The 17,077-nt window shown below is 37.6% G+C and overlaps 1 protein-coding gene across 1 annotated transcript; it reads left to right on the forward strand.

Annotated features, from left to right (window-relative positions):
- The first annotated feature begins 10,118 nt into the window (after nt 1-10,118).
- Nucleotides 10,119-16,000, forward strand: LOC102219946 (vacuolar protein sorting-associated protein 26B-like). Its single transcript, XM_005814917.2, has 6 exons — nt 10,119-10,505; nt 11,852-12,008; nt 12,551-12,715; nt 12,821-12,996; nt 13,087-13,229; nt 14,130-16,000. Exons 1-6 carry the CDS (start codon nt 10,283-10,285, stop codon nt 14,265-14,267), a joined length of 1,002 nt encoding a protein of 333 aa, XP_005814974.1. The 5' UTR covers nt 10,119-10,282; the 3' UTR covers nt 14,268-16,000.
- Nucleotides 16,001-17,077: the final 1,077 nt, after the last annotated feature.

Genomic DNA, 17,077 nt, shown 5'->3' on the forward strand with positions numbered 1-17,077 from the left:
ATTATTGGAAAATGTATCCATGCTTCAACTGACCTTTTACACCTGAATTTCTTCAACAATAAAACAGGACATGGCACAAAAACATTTTTCTTATGTCTGCTATCTAAAAAATATCCTAACCACCAATATGACAAGATGGTAAGAAATCATAATTCCATTAGATTTCCAGTTTTATGCGACCATATGCATGTTGGTCCAATTTCAGACCAGGTTCTGAAATTGAGAACAGCAGTGTGTATAGATGCAACGGCGCCCTCTAGAGTAAATATTTGGTGTGACATCTGCAGTAATATGATGCTTTTAAGGAAAGTGTTAGACATAATGTCACTTCTGAACATTTCTAAAAGTCATCACTTGAATGCATCGAACATATCGTAGCACATGGAAAATGATCCCATATTGTCACTTGGCGTTATTTTCTATTCACTAGCATCAGTTAAGCCACATATCAATTACATATTTTATCATAATGAAACAAAAGATTTTTGTTGGAAAGTTAAAACAATTTACTCGATAGATGAATCCTGCACCTGAACTACAGCAAAAGAACTTTCTGTCAGAAAAAAAACAGCTAGACCCAAACAGGAAGTGCAGCATGTCCCAAAACACACGAATAAGAAATATGCCTTTCTTCAAAATAAAAGCATACGTTGACTACTAAGTGTCACTATTGGACCAAGGAAAAAGCAGGAAAATACAGTAAAATACAGTATTCCTTTTCCTAATGTCAATTTGGCAGCATAACTTATTTTATCACTCAATTTTAAACAGTTGTAGTAACCTAGGTTGCTACATGGGGGGTAACTATGGCAACCAGTGACAGTTTAAAAGACCACTGACTCTTTCTGCAGTCACGTTGCGCGCGCATCCGCCGTGTTAATAAAAAATCCATCAGACAAGCCCACTTTGAATATCGAAGGAAACTGTGACATCACAATGTGACATAACAATATAACTCCAAAGGCAGAATTCTGACATCACCAGCGATTATATAAGTTCCTCACATCCATCTACTTTCATCACAGCCGTTTAGCAGCCGTTGTTGATACATTTCTCGTGAGAATTTATTTAGAAGTTCGCAGTAAGATTTCAGCTTTGTTTGGTTCACATTTCTTTGGAGATTGACAGCAAGTTTAACGTGAAATCTTTACTGAGTTTATAGACAAGTGATTTTAGCTTACTACCTAAAACAAGCAAAGGTTATAATGGAGTCCAGCCAAAGTAGAGTCGAGGAGGTTGCATTCAACAACATTGTTGAAAGGGAAATAGAGCCACCCAAGCCACCCAAGCGTAACAAGAAGAAGAAGGTGTCCTTTGCAGTCTGGATGGAGCAGTACGCACCTGAGGAGCTGAAGACTTCTGCTGAAAAGATCAAACAGCAGGACGCTTCAGTGGTGATCGAAAATGAATCCATCGCCAAAGCACAGGAGACAGTAGATCAAAAAGGGGACAGACCGACACCAGAGAGTGAGTCCAATGAGAAGAACCAGGTACCATTTAAAACCTGGTCGGAGGAACACGTCCCCGTTGAGAAGGCGATTTCTGCAGGAAATATTGAAAAGCAGAACAATTCACAGGTCAGTGAAGAAGAGTCCACCGCTGGAGTGCAGGAGAAAATAGATATAGCAGAGAAGGAACAGCCCTCTAAGTCTAAGGAACAGCCACCAAGGATAAGGCGCAAAAAGATTAAAATGATACCATTTCAAATCTGGTTAGAGAAACATCCCCCTGCTGATCTAAAGATTTCAGCTGAAAGTACTGGAATGGAAGATGTTTCACTGGATACCAAACAGGAATCCGTGCTGCAGGAGATTCCAGAGAAGGAACAGCCCTCTAAGTCTGGTGCTGAAAATGTTATAAATCAGGACACTTCTCTGCCTAAAGAAGAAGGTGATCAGGAAGATTCCTTAAAGAAGGAGACTTGCGAAGAGGAACCTGTGATTTCTACAACACAGCTGGTCGGCGAAAACAAATCCATCTCCAAATCACAGGAGACAGTGGATCAAAAAGAGGACAGACCAACACCAGAGAATGAGTCCAATGAGAAGAACCAGGTACCATTTAAAACCCGGTCGGAGGAACACATCCCCGTTGACCAAGCGATTTCTGCAGAGAGTATTGAAAAGCAGAACAATTCACTGGTCAGTGAAGAAGAGTCCACCGCTGGAGTGCAGGAGAAAATAGATATAGCAGAGAAGGAACAGCCCTCTGAGTCTAAGGAACAGCCACCAAGGACAAGGCGCAACAGGAAGAAAATGATACCATTTCAAATCTGGTTAGAGAAACATGCCCCTGCTGATCTAAAGATTTCAGCTGAAAGTACTGGAATGGATGATGTTTCACTGGATACCAAACAGGAATCGATCCCCGTACTGCAGGAGATTCCAGAGAAGGAACAGCCCTATAAGTCTGGTGCTGAAGATGTTATAAAGCAGGACACTTCTCTGCCTAAAGAAGAAGATGATCAGGAACATTCCTTAAAGAAGGTTATTTGCGAAGAGGAACCTGTGATTTCTACAACACAGCTGGTCGGTGAAAAGAAATCCATCTTCAAATCACAGGAGACAGTGGATCAAAAAGAGGACAGACCGACACCAGAGAGTGAGTCCAATGAGAAGAACCAGGTACCATTTAAAACCCGGTCGGAGGAACACATCCCCGTTGACCAAGCGATTTCTGCAGAGAGTATTGAAAAGCAGAACAATTCACAGGTCAGTGAAGAAGAGTCCACCGCTGGAGTGCAGGAGACAATAGATATAGCGGAGAAGGAACAGCCCTCTAAGTCTAAGGAACAGCCACCAAGGACAAGGCGCAACAGGAAGAAAATGATACCATTTCAAATCTGGTTAGAGAAACATGCCCCTGCTGATCTAAAGAGTTCAGCTGAAAGTACTGGAATGGAAGATGTTTCACTGGATACCAAACAGGAATCGATCCCCGTACTGCAGGAGATTCCAGAGAAGGAACAGCCCTCTAAGTCTGGTGCTGAAAATGTTATAAAGCAGGACACTTCTCTGCCTAAAGAAGAAGGTGATCAGGAAGATTCCTTAAAGAAGGAGACTTGCAAAGAGGAACCTGTGATTTCTACAACACAGCTGGTCGGCGAAAAGAAATCCATCTCCAAATCCCAGAAGGAAGTTAATCAAAAAGAGAAGAAACAAACATCAAAGACGAAGCGCATCAAGAAGACTCCACTGTTATGGAAATCTTTCCCAGAGTCAGATGCTTGCATAGATCTTACATTTTTTACTGAAAACAATGACATCAATAATGGTCCTCTGCCAGAAAAACAAAATGATCAGGCAACTTTGCCCAGCACCGGAAATAAGACATTTTGGAAGATGCTCCCCAAATCAGAACCTCGCATAAATGTAAGTTTTTTAGCTGAGAATATTGAAAAACAAAATGTTTCAATACCAGCACCGGAACATGATGAAACAGCTTCCTTGAAAAAGGAAAGTTACTCCAAGAAGACAGTGATTTCTACAACACAGATAGCCACCAAAAAGGAATCCATCTTCACACCGCAGGAGACGCTCGATCAAAAAGGGGAGAAATATCCATCTACGGTTAAGCCCAAGGACAACATCCAAACAGAGAGTTTAACTGAGGTTCTTGATAATCTAACAGCAGAAAATCTTCAACTAGAGTGTTTACCTGAAATTCAGAATTTGCCCCACTCTTCTGAAAACACAAGTCAGGCAAAGTGTACGTGTCTTGTCAAATCTAAGGAGTCTGAATTGGAATATATAGAAGTACAGAAATACTTAATGAATCAGCTTGAGGAGATGTTCAACATAAACCAGAAACTAAACGCTAAACTTAAACAGCAGAAAGATCTGATGAGGAAAAGACTCTCAGAAAGAAATCAAAGCAACAAATCAATGGTTTCTGTTCAAACTCAGACCGATTACCAAGACAGCCCAAAGCAGAAAGCAGTCAGTTATCAATCTGCTTCAACACAAACGGAGATGGATGTACAACAAAACAGCTATCAATTAAAACCAGTCCGTCACACGATTTCAACTCAAACTGAGATGGATGTGTTGGAAGCCAGATCTCAATTCAAACCAGATTATCAAACAATTTCAACGCAGACTGAGCTCTTTTTATTGCTACGAAAACAGCCGTCTGAAATACAAATGAATGGGAATCAGGATCAGCAGACCAAGCTATTCAAGAATTTTACAAGTAAGAACAGGAGAGAGTCACCAATGAAAGCTGCCTCTGAACAGGAGGCCCTCGGTAATGAAAAGGTTTCTGGAGCAAACAGTGAAAAACAAAACATTTCAGTACCAGAAGTAATTGGGGATCAGACAGCTACCAGCACAAATGATATTCACACAAATGAAATTGGGAAACCACAGGAAGCGATCGAAGAAGAGACGGTCTCTAAAATGCAACAAAATGGGGACCATCAAGATGAGAAAAAGCCGTCAAAGAAATCTGACCGTAGGAACAAGAGAAAGTCAACAATGAGAGCTGCCTCTGAGCTGGAGACCCTCAATAATTATAAAGTATCTGGAGAAAACAATGAACAACTAGAAGTTTCTCTACCAGAAACAGTTGAGGATCAGACAGGCACCATTAAAAACGAGATTCGTACAGAAGAAACAGTGATCTCTAAAGTACAGCAGATCACTGAAAAAGAAATGGTCTCTGACACTCAACAAAATGGGAACCAGCAAGATGAGAAAAAGAAGAAATCTAACCGTAGGAACAAGAGAAAGTCAGCAATGAGAGCAGCCTCTGATTTGAAAGCTATCAGTAATGAAAACATTTCTGGAGAAAAAAGTGAACAAGAAGTTTCGATACCAGAAATAGTTGGGGACCAGACAGCTACCATCGTAATAGAGATTGATAGAAATGAAGCAGTGACTGGTAAACCACAGCAGATCATTGAAGAAGAATCGGTCTCCACAGCACAAAAAAACTTTGACCACCAAGATGAGAAAAAGCCATCAAAGAAACCTAAATGTAAGAACAAGAGAAACTCAGCAATAAAAGCAGCCTCTGAGCTGGAGACCCTCAACACTGATAAAGAATCTGGAGAAAACAGTGAACAACTAGAAGTTTCCATACCAGGAACGGTTGCGGATCAGAAAGCTATACTCAAAAATGAGATTGATATGATTGAAATAGTCATTGCTAAACTTGAGCAGGCGATCAAAGAAGCAACGGTCTCTGAGACCCAACAAAATGGGGACCATCATGATGAGAAAAAGCCAATAAAGAAATCTAAACATAAGAACAAGAGAAAGGCTGCCTCTGAGCTGGAGACCCTCAATAAAGAAAACATTTCTGGAAAAAACATTGAAGAAGAAGTTTCTGTACCAGAAACTGTTGGGGATCAGACAGCTGCCATCATAAATGACATTGATATGATTGAAACAGTTATCTCTAGCCCCCAGCAAATCTCAGCAGAGCTAATCATCTCCGAAACACAACAAAATGGGGATAATGAAGAGAAGAAAAGGTCATCAAAGAAATCAAAACGTAAGAACAAGAGAAAATTAGCAATGAAAGCTGATTCTGCATTGAAAGCTGTCAGTAATGAAAGAATTTCTGGAGAAAACACAGAACAAGTTTCAATACAGGAAGTAGTTGGGGATCAAACAGTTACCATCATAACAGAGATTCATACGAATGAAACGGTGATTGGTAAACAACAGCAGGTGACGGAAGACGAAACGGTCCCTGAAACACAACAAATTTTGGACCAGCCAGATGAGAAAAGGCCATTGATTAAATCTAAATGTGAGAAAAACAGAAAGATGGCAACAAAAACTGAACTGGAAACCATTATAAAACCAACAGAGACAGTCCAAAACATTAAGACACCAAAAATTGATTTTGAAATAATACCAGAGATCCCCCAGACGGCTTTTGAGCAAATACAGACAAAACCTGGCAAGGTTTCAGGAGATGTAACAGGTAAGGTTCCCATAGTTTCCACAGAAGGGGAGAGTGGTCTAATGGAAACACAGAGAACATCCAATCTACAGATAAAGGTTACAGTAAAAGAAGATGTAATCCAAGCAACATCTCAGGAATTAGACACTCAAGTAGCAGAAGAGTCAGCTCAGCAGAACGATATCGCTGAACAAGAAGAGAGCCCCAGAAAAAAGATTTCACTGTGGAAGCGTCTCAAAAAGGCTTTATCTCCAACATCTCTGCGCAAATTCAAAGACAGATGTAAAGTCCATCCAGCATAGACATCACTTTACGTCTCTAGTATATTAGATTTGAAAGGGAGGTGGGGCCACGTGTGGGTTGGGTGATTGGCGGTAATTGAAAAAAGAGCTACTGTTGTTATTAATTGGACATTTTAATATTAAAAAGCCAGGACTGCACGGTGGGAAACGTCTCCCCGTGTAGGTGTGGGTTCACTCCGGGTGCTCCGGCTTCCCCCACGTTCAACAACATCAGTACTCATGTTCATCCAGTGTAAGATTTTATTTCTAATTCTAAACAGAAAATAAGACAACCACATTTATTAATTAAAGGGAGATTTGGGGAAAAAAATGTAAACAATGTGCAACAGAAAGAGCCTATTAGAAGTCTAAACCTATACAAATTGGGAAAAATGTTAAAAACTATTTATCTTTCTGGGCAAGATATAAATATCTAAATCTAAATTTATCTATATAAATAGATAAAGATAGATAACTCTCTCTCTCTCTCTCTATATATATATATATATATATATATATATATATATATATATTTATATATATATATATAAAGATAGATAGATATAGATATATATATATAGATAGATATAGATATATAGATATCTACATATGTAGATATATCTATATATATATAGATATACATGTCTCTGTATAAAGAGTAGAGAGATATGTCTCTCTAAACATATATAAATCTCTCTCTCATATATACATATATAGTATAGATATATCTATATATAGTATAGATATATATCTATATATAGTATAGATATATCTATACTATATATATATGTATATATATCTATATATAGTATAGATATATATATATACATATATATATATATATATATATATATATATATATATATATATATATATATATATATATATATATATATATATATATATATATATATATATTTATATGTCTCTAGGTCTATAAATATATATAAATCTATATATATCTACATAGGATATCAATCTAAATATCTATAAATCTACCCCTCTCTATATTTATAGGGAGAGATGTAGATATATAGATGTTGATATGTAGACATGGATATAGATATCTCTCTCATATATATGGGCAAGATGTAAATATCTAAATCTAAATTTATCTATATAAACAGATAAAGATAGATAAGATAGATATCTCTATATATATATATATATATATATATATACAGTATATATATATATATGTCTCTCTGTCTATAAATATATATAAATCTATATATATCTACATATGATATCAATCTAAATATCTATAAATCTACCCCTCTCTATATGTAGAGAGTTGTAGATATATACAGTAGATGTAGATATGTAGACATGTATATAGATATCTATATCTATCGATCGATCGATAGATAGATATGTAGATATATGTATATTATATATATAGATATATAGATAAATATATGTCTATGTATAGAGAGTAGAGAGATATGTCTCTCTATACATATATAAATCTCTCAAATATTTATACATATATAGTATAGATATATATCTATATAGATATATAGATCTCTCTCTATATGTAAATAGATATAGATATCTATGTACATGTCTACATATCTACATCTATCTATCTATCTATCTATCTATCTATATATATATATATATATATATATATATATATATATATATATATATATATATATATATATATATATATATATATACAGACAGACAGACAGACAGACGGGTTTCCTGATTAAATCACATTTCATTGCTTAGAATCCTGTCATTTGACGCTTGTCCACTAGAGGTCATCAGTGACCTACTCTTAAAGTTTAATTGACCAGAGAAGAAGGTGAACGTCGCTGTTCACCTTCAGAATTAAGAAAGAAAACAAGGTCGGATTAAAAACATCTTTATTTTGTTGATGCGGGAGACATATTTACATGTTTAAAGTGAACAAAGTGTCTAAGCTTTTCACCTATATTCACTTGTTAAACTTTAAGAGTAGGTCACTGATGACCTCTCGTGGACAAGCTTCAAATGACAGGATTCTAAGCAATGAAATGTGATTTAATCAGGAAACCCATTTATATTATTAGTAACACCTTTAACAGATAATCAGTTTCAAATGAATAAAAAAAAATAAACACTCACAATAGCGTTTATCAACCAAATGGTTTCTGTCTTCCTGAAACTTACTAAGTTTCATTCTTGCATAATAGAAGCCATGTTGGTCTTTAGCAATGAACATTTAGCAATGGGTCATTTGAGATTTTTTGACAGCAAGATTTTCTTGAGGTAATTTATTCAAATATTGTTTAAATGTAATGCATTCAACTATCTTGTGATGTGCTAGCTAATTTACAAACCTCAGTATTCAGCATAATACAAAATAAGTGGACTATTTATTTATTTTTTAAGTTAAGAAGCATTTTAGTACAACCTGTGAGTCAGTGTTTGAGGGTTGGGGTCCACCCACAAACAAAAAATAAATAAATGAAACAATTAAAGGTGATGATTTAATCATGGAATCAGAGGACAGACTCAAAGATCAATGAAAATGAGAGAGCTTAAATACAAAGGAGATGTGATCAGGGATATGGAAGCCAGGTAAGTCTAATCAGGAGAGTGCTGAGCAGCTGAGAGACAAATGAAGCTGAATCAAAGCACAGATTTAACATAAGAGAAAAACTAAGACGCACAACAGAACCCAAGAAATAACTAAGAAGCTAAATATAAAGCAATTAATTAATGATAAGACATAAACAACAATTATGAACACAGAGAATAGCACTATATGTGGAATGGCATAAATAACAATAACTTAAAACCCAAAACGACTTGGAAACAAATGCAAACCAAAAACCCAGACACCGAATGGATCATGATATTATGCAAATATACTGTGCAGAAGCTGGTCTCATATTAGTTATTATTGGAAAATGTATCCATGCTTCAACTGACCTTTTACACCTGAATTTCTTCAACAATAAAACAGGACATGGCACAAAAACATTTTTCTTGTGTCTGCTATCTAAAAAATATCCTAACCACCAATATGACAAGATGGTAAGAAATCATAATTTCATTAGATTTCCAGTTTTATGCGACCATATGCATGTTGGTCCAATTTCAGACCAGGTTCTGAAATTGAGAACATTAGGATGCTTTGACAGCAGTGTGTATAGATGCAACGGCGCCCTCTAGAGTAAATATTTGGTGTAACATCTACAGTAATATGATGCTTTTAAACCTTATGGACTTTTAAAGTTCTCATTTAAAGCCCTCAGATATAATGCAAAACCTAAACGAAAGAAGCTGTGCTAAAAACCTAATGGTAGTCAATATACAGCATCAAAATAATAGGCAATGTCAGCTAAAGAGAGCGTGTTAAAAAGCAAATGGACCCAGAACTTATCCCGGGTTCATTAAAAAAGAGTGCTCTGTCTATTGTTAATAGCGATAGAGATAAATACTAGTTACCTCTATCAGGGTGGTTTGGAAATTTGGTTCGGTTTTTTCCCCCCCTTTCTTATTCTTCTTCTTTTTACTTGAAATAATTAAAACGTATCTTTGAGATCAATTTTAAACAACAGTACTAACAGCTGTCGGCTTTTAAGTATCAAAAAAGTTAAATGATGATATAAAACTGTCTTAAATAAATAAGGCCCCAAAACCGTCAAGGAGCCTGCAAGTCTTCACGGTGGGTAGAAATGAAGGATGCCTGAAAGTCTCTACTCTGGGTAACACTAGAGCCGACCACAGTTGATTCAGAGCGGAAACAAGCCGCGGATAGTTTTACTACAAACTGTACTTATTTTAACTCTTGTACTGGAATATACGTAATAAATTTCATTAGTTTAAGAAAGAGAATAAAGCCAAAGTCCAAAAGACGTTGAATAAAACACAGCAGAAAGAGTTTGATTTACAGCTTTCCTTCACATGACTTTCTACGCATGCGCACTCAGTCGGTAGTAACTAGGAATGTCCAATAATCTGGGAAGCGGCTCGCGCTCGACAGCTCACAGCAAAACGAGATCCGACCGTCGCGTGCTCTTCTTGACCGGAAGTAGCGCGTCCATCTCCACGAGCCGCGTTCAGGGAACTGAGGTAGCCCGCGAGCCGTAATGAACTTCTTCGGGTTCGGTCAGACTGCGGAGATTGATATAGTTCTGAATGACGCCGAGACGAGGAAGAAAGCGGAACACAACGGTGAAGACGGAAGGAAGGAGAAATATTTCCGATTCTACGACGGGGAGACGGTGTCGGGAAAAGTTAACGTCACGCTTAAGTACCCGGGGAAGAGGCTGGAGCACAATGGCATCAAAGTTGAGTTTGTCGGCCAGATAGGTGAGCAGCTAGTAGGCCTGCATTTCAGTGTCCGCGGACAGAAGTCACCGAAGTATTGCGTGACACACACACAAAAAAAGGCTTTCAAACTGTCTAAACTCACAATGAATATATTCCGCGTACCGCAATGGACTAACTGTTTTCACTTCCTGTCAGCGCTCAACAAGTTAGTTATGAAAGTGGCAGTTAAAAAGTATCATGTCTCGTGATGTGACAGCTAACTGTCATCAGCTGACGTTATCAGCCGTCGACGAGCTTTATTTGCGACCTCTGCAGGCGCCAGTCTGTTGTTGGAAACATTGTTCGTGTGCCATATGTTTGGAGTAGCAAAGAATGCAGATTTCATTTTGTAGTTAATTTCACAGTAGAGCCTCGGATTCAAATCAAATACGGCCAGCCGAGGTTTATCATAATCAACACGACTAAGGAATTTATGGATTTAGAGATACTTTTTCACACACCAGGCTTGGAATATTCTGTCCAAACTAGAAGCAAGTGTGGGTTGATTTATACTACAGTATTAGAGATGGCAGCTTCCTTCACTTATAGACACTTGAGCAGTTTTATGTGAATTAGGAAGCAGTGAACAGAATAAGGGGAATATTATTTCACAACTTCTCATTTCCTGTTTTGTTTGTCCAAATTTGAAAGATATGAAGAAAAAAAAAACATGCATGCAGAAACGTCAAAAGTTGCCTTGTGGGAGGATAAACTTTACGCTTAACAACAAAATTGGGGTTTATTGAATAACATTAGGGACACTTTACAGGGCAGCATGGATGAGTAAGTCAGGAGAAACTGTTGAAAGTAGTTGCTTGGTAATGTAACAAACCAGCGTATTACACAATAATTTTAAAGTTCTGTGGTAAGCCCAGACAACAACTCATTTAAAACACCACAATTATGGGCACATCCAGGTTGATTCTGTTCTGAGCAGCATTGTTGGTCTGATATGCACTGGCAACATCTGTATCGCCAGAACAGCCAATATTATGTTAGCAAACCATGCATTGATTATGCAGATATCACATTTTTACACACAACCAGCCTGTTTTACATGAGAGGTTTTAACTGTGCTAGCTGCCAAACCAATTATTCTAAATGATCATATGCATGTGTGAGACAGCTTTTTCCAATTCTGGACAGCTTAAACTGAACTGGAAATTACTTAACTAAGACATAGTTCAAATAGTATGAGCCTTAAGTTTCCATACAAGTAAATATAGTCCTAAGCTAACAGTGAAACTGCATTTATTACACAGACCAATGTCAGTTTTTTTTTTTAACTCAAACAAAATAAACGTCAATGATACTCTATGTCCTCTCATATAAATATGTTTTTTCAGAGCTGTACTACGACAGAGGGAACCACCATGAGTTTGTGTCTTTAGTGAAAGACTTGGCTCGGCCAGGAGAGCTGACGCAGTCTCAGACATTTGACTTCGAGTTCACACATGTGGAAAAACCGTACGAGTCATACACTGGTCAGAACGTCAAGCTACGGTAAGTTATGTCCGCCGTCAGTTGTCCATCAACTGAACTAGTTGGTCATGGTAACAGTAGGAGTTATTGGAAGATGTTATCCTCAAACTGCTTGTTTGAATAATCCAGTGAACCCCGTGTGACCTCACAGATAGTAGTTGAGCAGAATCTGAAGCGGATAGAAGCGTGCAGAGGCTGACGGTGGTGACGAAACCATCCATCTTTCTCTTGATGGTTTTGTGTGTCAAAGCTATTTGACATGCTACAAGACTGTGATCATTTTCTCAACCTGTGCTTAAAACCTGAATAATCCAACTGTACTCTAAAAGAATCTTAGAAACGTCACCACTTTAAATATTTCTCCTTCCCCTCCATTACCTATGTGACCTGTGGTTTTCATGTCACATCAGCTCTTTTGCACTTTGAAGAGTTCATTCAGTCTGACATGCACAAACTGTTGAAGTAATAAGTTGCCTGTTTATTAGACTGCACTGTCAGTTGATTGTCTCCAAATCAATGGGAGTTATTTTTCATCATGCTCTAAGGACTGTGTTTGCTTCCAGTTACTTCCTCAAGGTGACGATAAGCCGGAAGCTCAGCGACATCACCAAGGAGCTGGACATTGTGGTTCACACCCTGAGCACATACCCTGACCTCAACTCCTCCATCAAGATGGAAGTGGGGATCGAGGACTGTCTGCACATAGAATTTGAGTACAATAAATCCAAGTAGGAGTTTTATTTTTAAAAAGTTATTAAAATGCATGAGATGACTACACCTTCCAGTTAAGAGTAGCATGCTCACTGGAAGCTGAAGCTGTTTTCTGCTTGCAGGTATCACCTAAAAGATGTGATTGTTGGGAAGATTTACTTCCTCCTGGTGAGGATTAAGATCAGGCATATGGAGATCGACATCATCAGACGAGAGACCACCGGCACGGGACCCAGCGTTTACAACGAGAACGACACCATAGCCAAGTACGAGATTATGGACGGAGCTCCGGTCAGAGGTGATTTCTAAGTCCTGCCTTTCTCTTCCTGTCCAGACTATTATTGTTTCTGCAGACTCACTGCTCTGTTGTTGTTTTCTGGTGCAACAGGAGAATCCATCCCCATCCGGCTGTTTCTGGCAAGCTACGAGTTGACGCCCACCATGAAAGACGTCAACAAGAAGTTTTCAGTGCGATACTTCCTCAACTTGGTTCTCATAGACGAGGAGGACAGACGCTATTTCAAACAACAGGTGAGCAGAACGTTTTGGTCAGCAGCGTGCAAAGTAAGCGCGTTATATGACTGGAAAACATATTCAACTCCCTTTAGCTGTAGTAATTTGAAGTCGCTGTTTTCTACAAGACCATAACATCCTACATCTGAACTTTTGAAACTTCTACTTTTTCTTGTTCAGCTGGTTTGTTTTAGATTTGCTGCTGTTACTGACAGAACTCAAATTTTACTAAGAGGTGGGAAAAACAGGATAAATTATCAGATCAGATTTCACATTAAAATAACAACAAAATACAACTATTTAATAAATGAACATTTACTCAGTCAAGTATATTATTGGATTGATGGGTGGGAAAATGACTTGGATTGTAAATTCCATTGAATGGTAGGTAAAACTAGAGAACAGTTCTAAATGAGTATATAGATAAAAGTATGTTTTGATTTTAAAGAATTAACAATAACAGAAGTTGAGTAAAGTTTCCTCGAGCTTCGTAACAGCTAATGAATGAAGTTGCAGGAAAATAAAGCTGATATTTTTGTTAGACAGTTATGTGTGGTTTTGGTTTCCCCCAAATTTAGTTCTGTTTTGAATGTTTTGCGACTACAATGAATCTTTGAAAAGATAAAATGATGAACTGGACAATGACGTGCAGCAACAGATCCTTATCTGAAGCAGTTGTTGACGTCTTCTTCTCCTTGGCATTGCGTTAACACACACGTCAACAATCCAGAGTCGCAAAGTGTCAGAGCCAGAGGTGGTCACATCCCTCCTAATCAGTTTGGTCAATTAAGTTGATTTGATGAGCACACCTTGGATGCTGCCTACTCTTTTTCATAGGAACACCTGTGAACATAATATTTTCAGCTTCAGGTAAAATTTCCCACTTTTAATGCGATTCATGCCATCTCTTTGATGCAGGAAATCATTTTGTGGAGGAAAGGTGACATAGTGAAGAAGAGCATGTCTCACCAGGCCATCATGGCTGCACAGCGCTTTGAGGGCTCCTCCAATCCAGAGAAGTCCCACAGTCAGAGCGCTGAGGACGGCAAGAGCTAAACCCCAGCCAGTCGGGCACTTCCACTTCCTGCTGTGTCTGAGTGAACACAGCTCAGAGGTGTCCAAATGTTGAGTGAATGAGTGAATTCCAGTATGTGTGTGTGAAGGGAACAAACAGTGCCACTCTGGGCTGGAGTTGTGTTGATTTGGGTTTAATTATCTCAAAGCACAATCTACATGGAGCAGGCCACACTCAGACTGATGAATTGGTACCAGATAGTTTCTGTCTTAAACTGTTCCAAGTAATCAGTCTGGAAGTGGTCTGTCTGCTTTATCTCTGTGGCATCTACGACAGCAGTCGCTTAGGAGGACATCTTTCAAAGGTGCACTTCAACCTGTCACTCACATGTGTGTTTGGGAAAGCGTTGAATGTTTATACGTGGCTAGAGTATTGCACTGTGAGGAAACTGTAGTCATACAGTAGCTTTCTAAAGAGCGGCTAAACAATAGCATTTATCGCACATCTGTGTGACACTTCACAGGAACCTAACAGTGTGGTAGGAACCCATTAATAGGATTATTTTGCTGCCATCTTCTGATTTTTTTCTGCAAACTTTGCCTGTATTTTGCAAACTTGGCTTGCTCCCAGAATCCCAAACAGGAAGTAGCACACTTCATTAACAGGACAACCATTGATTATCATTTCTAAGAATATACATTTGGAAGATATTTTCATACATTCCAATGCTGTTGTGAGCATTAGGCATGATTGTAAGGTACGTTTTTTTTTTTTAAACCAACCTTTTACTTGTAGTACACATTCATCAAACTGTTTTAATGGATTCCATCACAAATGGAGTTTTGATATGTTTATAATTTGGTTGTTACAGTCATCAATGACTTGTTTCTGAGCCCAGCTTTCTTATTTTGCACTATCGCATCCTTCTGTTTAGTTATTTTCTGCTCTCTGTTCCGTTTGTGACAGATGCAGTGGCAGGAGTTTATGAGCACAATTAAAAATATAACTTCTAATTATCTTAACTAGAGATGCATCGATCAGATGTTTTCTGGCCATTAGTGGTTTTCTTTGAGGTCTGACCTGCTGTTTTCTTAAGGAGTATAACTTGGAATCTGACAGACATAAGAGTTTTAAAGTCAAATTGTCACTAACCTCCATCTGATTTTTATTCAGCTAAAAGTATGAAGTACAGGCGGTTTAGTTCTTAGTTTTGAAGTGTTTCATGAATTGAATTTGAACAGATTTTTTACGTCGACGCTCGTAAGCCAATCAAGGGAAAATTGTACTATTCCAAACAGGCGCCAATAGATTGGTGCATCTCTAATCAATAACATCTGGTCTCACTTCAATTTAATCACACATAGACGCTTGATTATGATACTTTTACTATAATATCAGCAGAGAATGAAAGTTAAACAAGTAACATTGGTCTCTCTTATTTAGGACTTCTGTTTTTTAATCTCACAATGAACAGTTCACCAGTGGAACCCGAAGGTGAAATTTGCCTTCGGCGTTGATACGCGTGTCTTGTGTGTGATGACTTTGAAGTGACCTCTGCCTGTTGATTGTTTGCAGGCTGAACTTTAGCCAGTTATGTCTCTGTATAGTTTAGTGCCAATCATCCAGAACACTCCCTGGGGTTCTCCTGTACCTTTCTTGTACTTGTTAAGCTGCTTTGGATCATGGTTTTAAATGTAAAAGAGGGGTGGGGGAAAGGACAGCTCTATTTTAATGAGCTCTTAGATTCAATAAAAATTCCAAGAACTTTTTTTCACTTTTTGTTTGTTGAACTTTTTTTCAGTGTTTGTTTGTTCTTACACACACACACAAAGCGGAACTGTAAAATCTAGCAGACAGTAGGCACTACCCCTACTGGCCCTACTTCATGCTTACTTCATACAACAGGTAAGCCCAAAATTACTTACATCTTTAGCAGATTAGGGTTTAAATATCAATAAGTAATATTAATATTGCAGAGTTCCAGCTTGAATCTGATAGAAAGTCTGTTAAAGATCAGATGGATGGCAAAAAGGCCTTCTGATTTCAAATACTTGGAGCTCATCACCAAACAAAAGTTCCCAAAATGCCATTTTGAATATTCAATAAGCTGTGACTCCAATAAACAATTTTTTTTACTGACTACTGAGATTATCTCTAATGTTTGGAAATATCTAAATGAAAAAGGAAGTGGACATTTCAATAACAAGGCACACAAACAATATGTGCCTAAAGGACGCTTCTGTAAATATTTAAAGATTACTAACTTTTTTGATAATACCTTATAATAGCTTGTATGTTTTTCAGTTTAATTTATTTATAAAGTTCTAATTCATAAGGGTAATCTCAAGTCACTGTACAGGACAAAACAAGTCCAGTTCATAATATAGTATTATGTTACAGTCAAAACCTCCAAAGTGTATTATTTAAATGTTATATGAAAGATAATTACAAGGTCATGATTGTGAAATGGCAGGAAAATTAAACTTCATTTTACATTTTATTACTAATAAAATAATTACACACATACCTGCCACAGTCTAAAAAGTGTGGCATGTATGTATGTTGAGTCAATGTGTCACAAAACCACATTTTGCTGAAATCACTCCATGTATCTACCATTCTTGGAAGATCTTCAAGATGAAAATGTTTGCATTTCCAAAATAACTCAAACTGGGATTAAATAAACGCATCTGTGGGAAAATCTCATTTCAAATCTTACCAAGTGCATTTCATAATCACACATTTCTTAAATTAAAATAACAGAGTCCATGAGACAAATCCTCGGATTTGTGTTAAACGAGCTGCTACTGATGATCCTGAAAGTATTACACCATTTCCTTTATCTTAGTGT

This window comes from Xiphophorus maculatus, chromosome 11, assembly GCF_002775205.1.
Source record: "Xiphophorus maculatus strain JP 163 A chromosome 11, X_maculatus-5.0-male, whole genome shotgun sequence".
Taxonomy (NCBI): domain Eukaryota; kingdom Metazoa; phylum Chordata; class Actinopteri; order Cyprinodontiformes; family Poeciliidae; genus Xiphophorus; species Xiphophorus maculatus.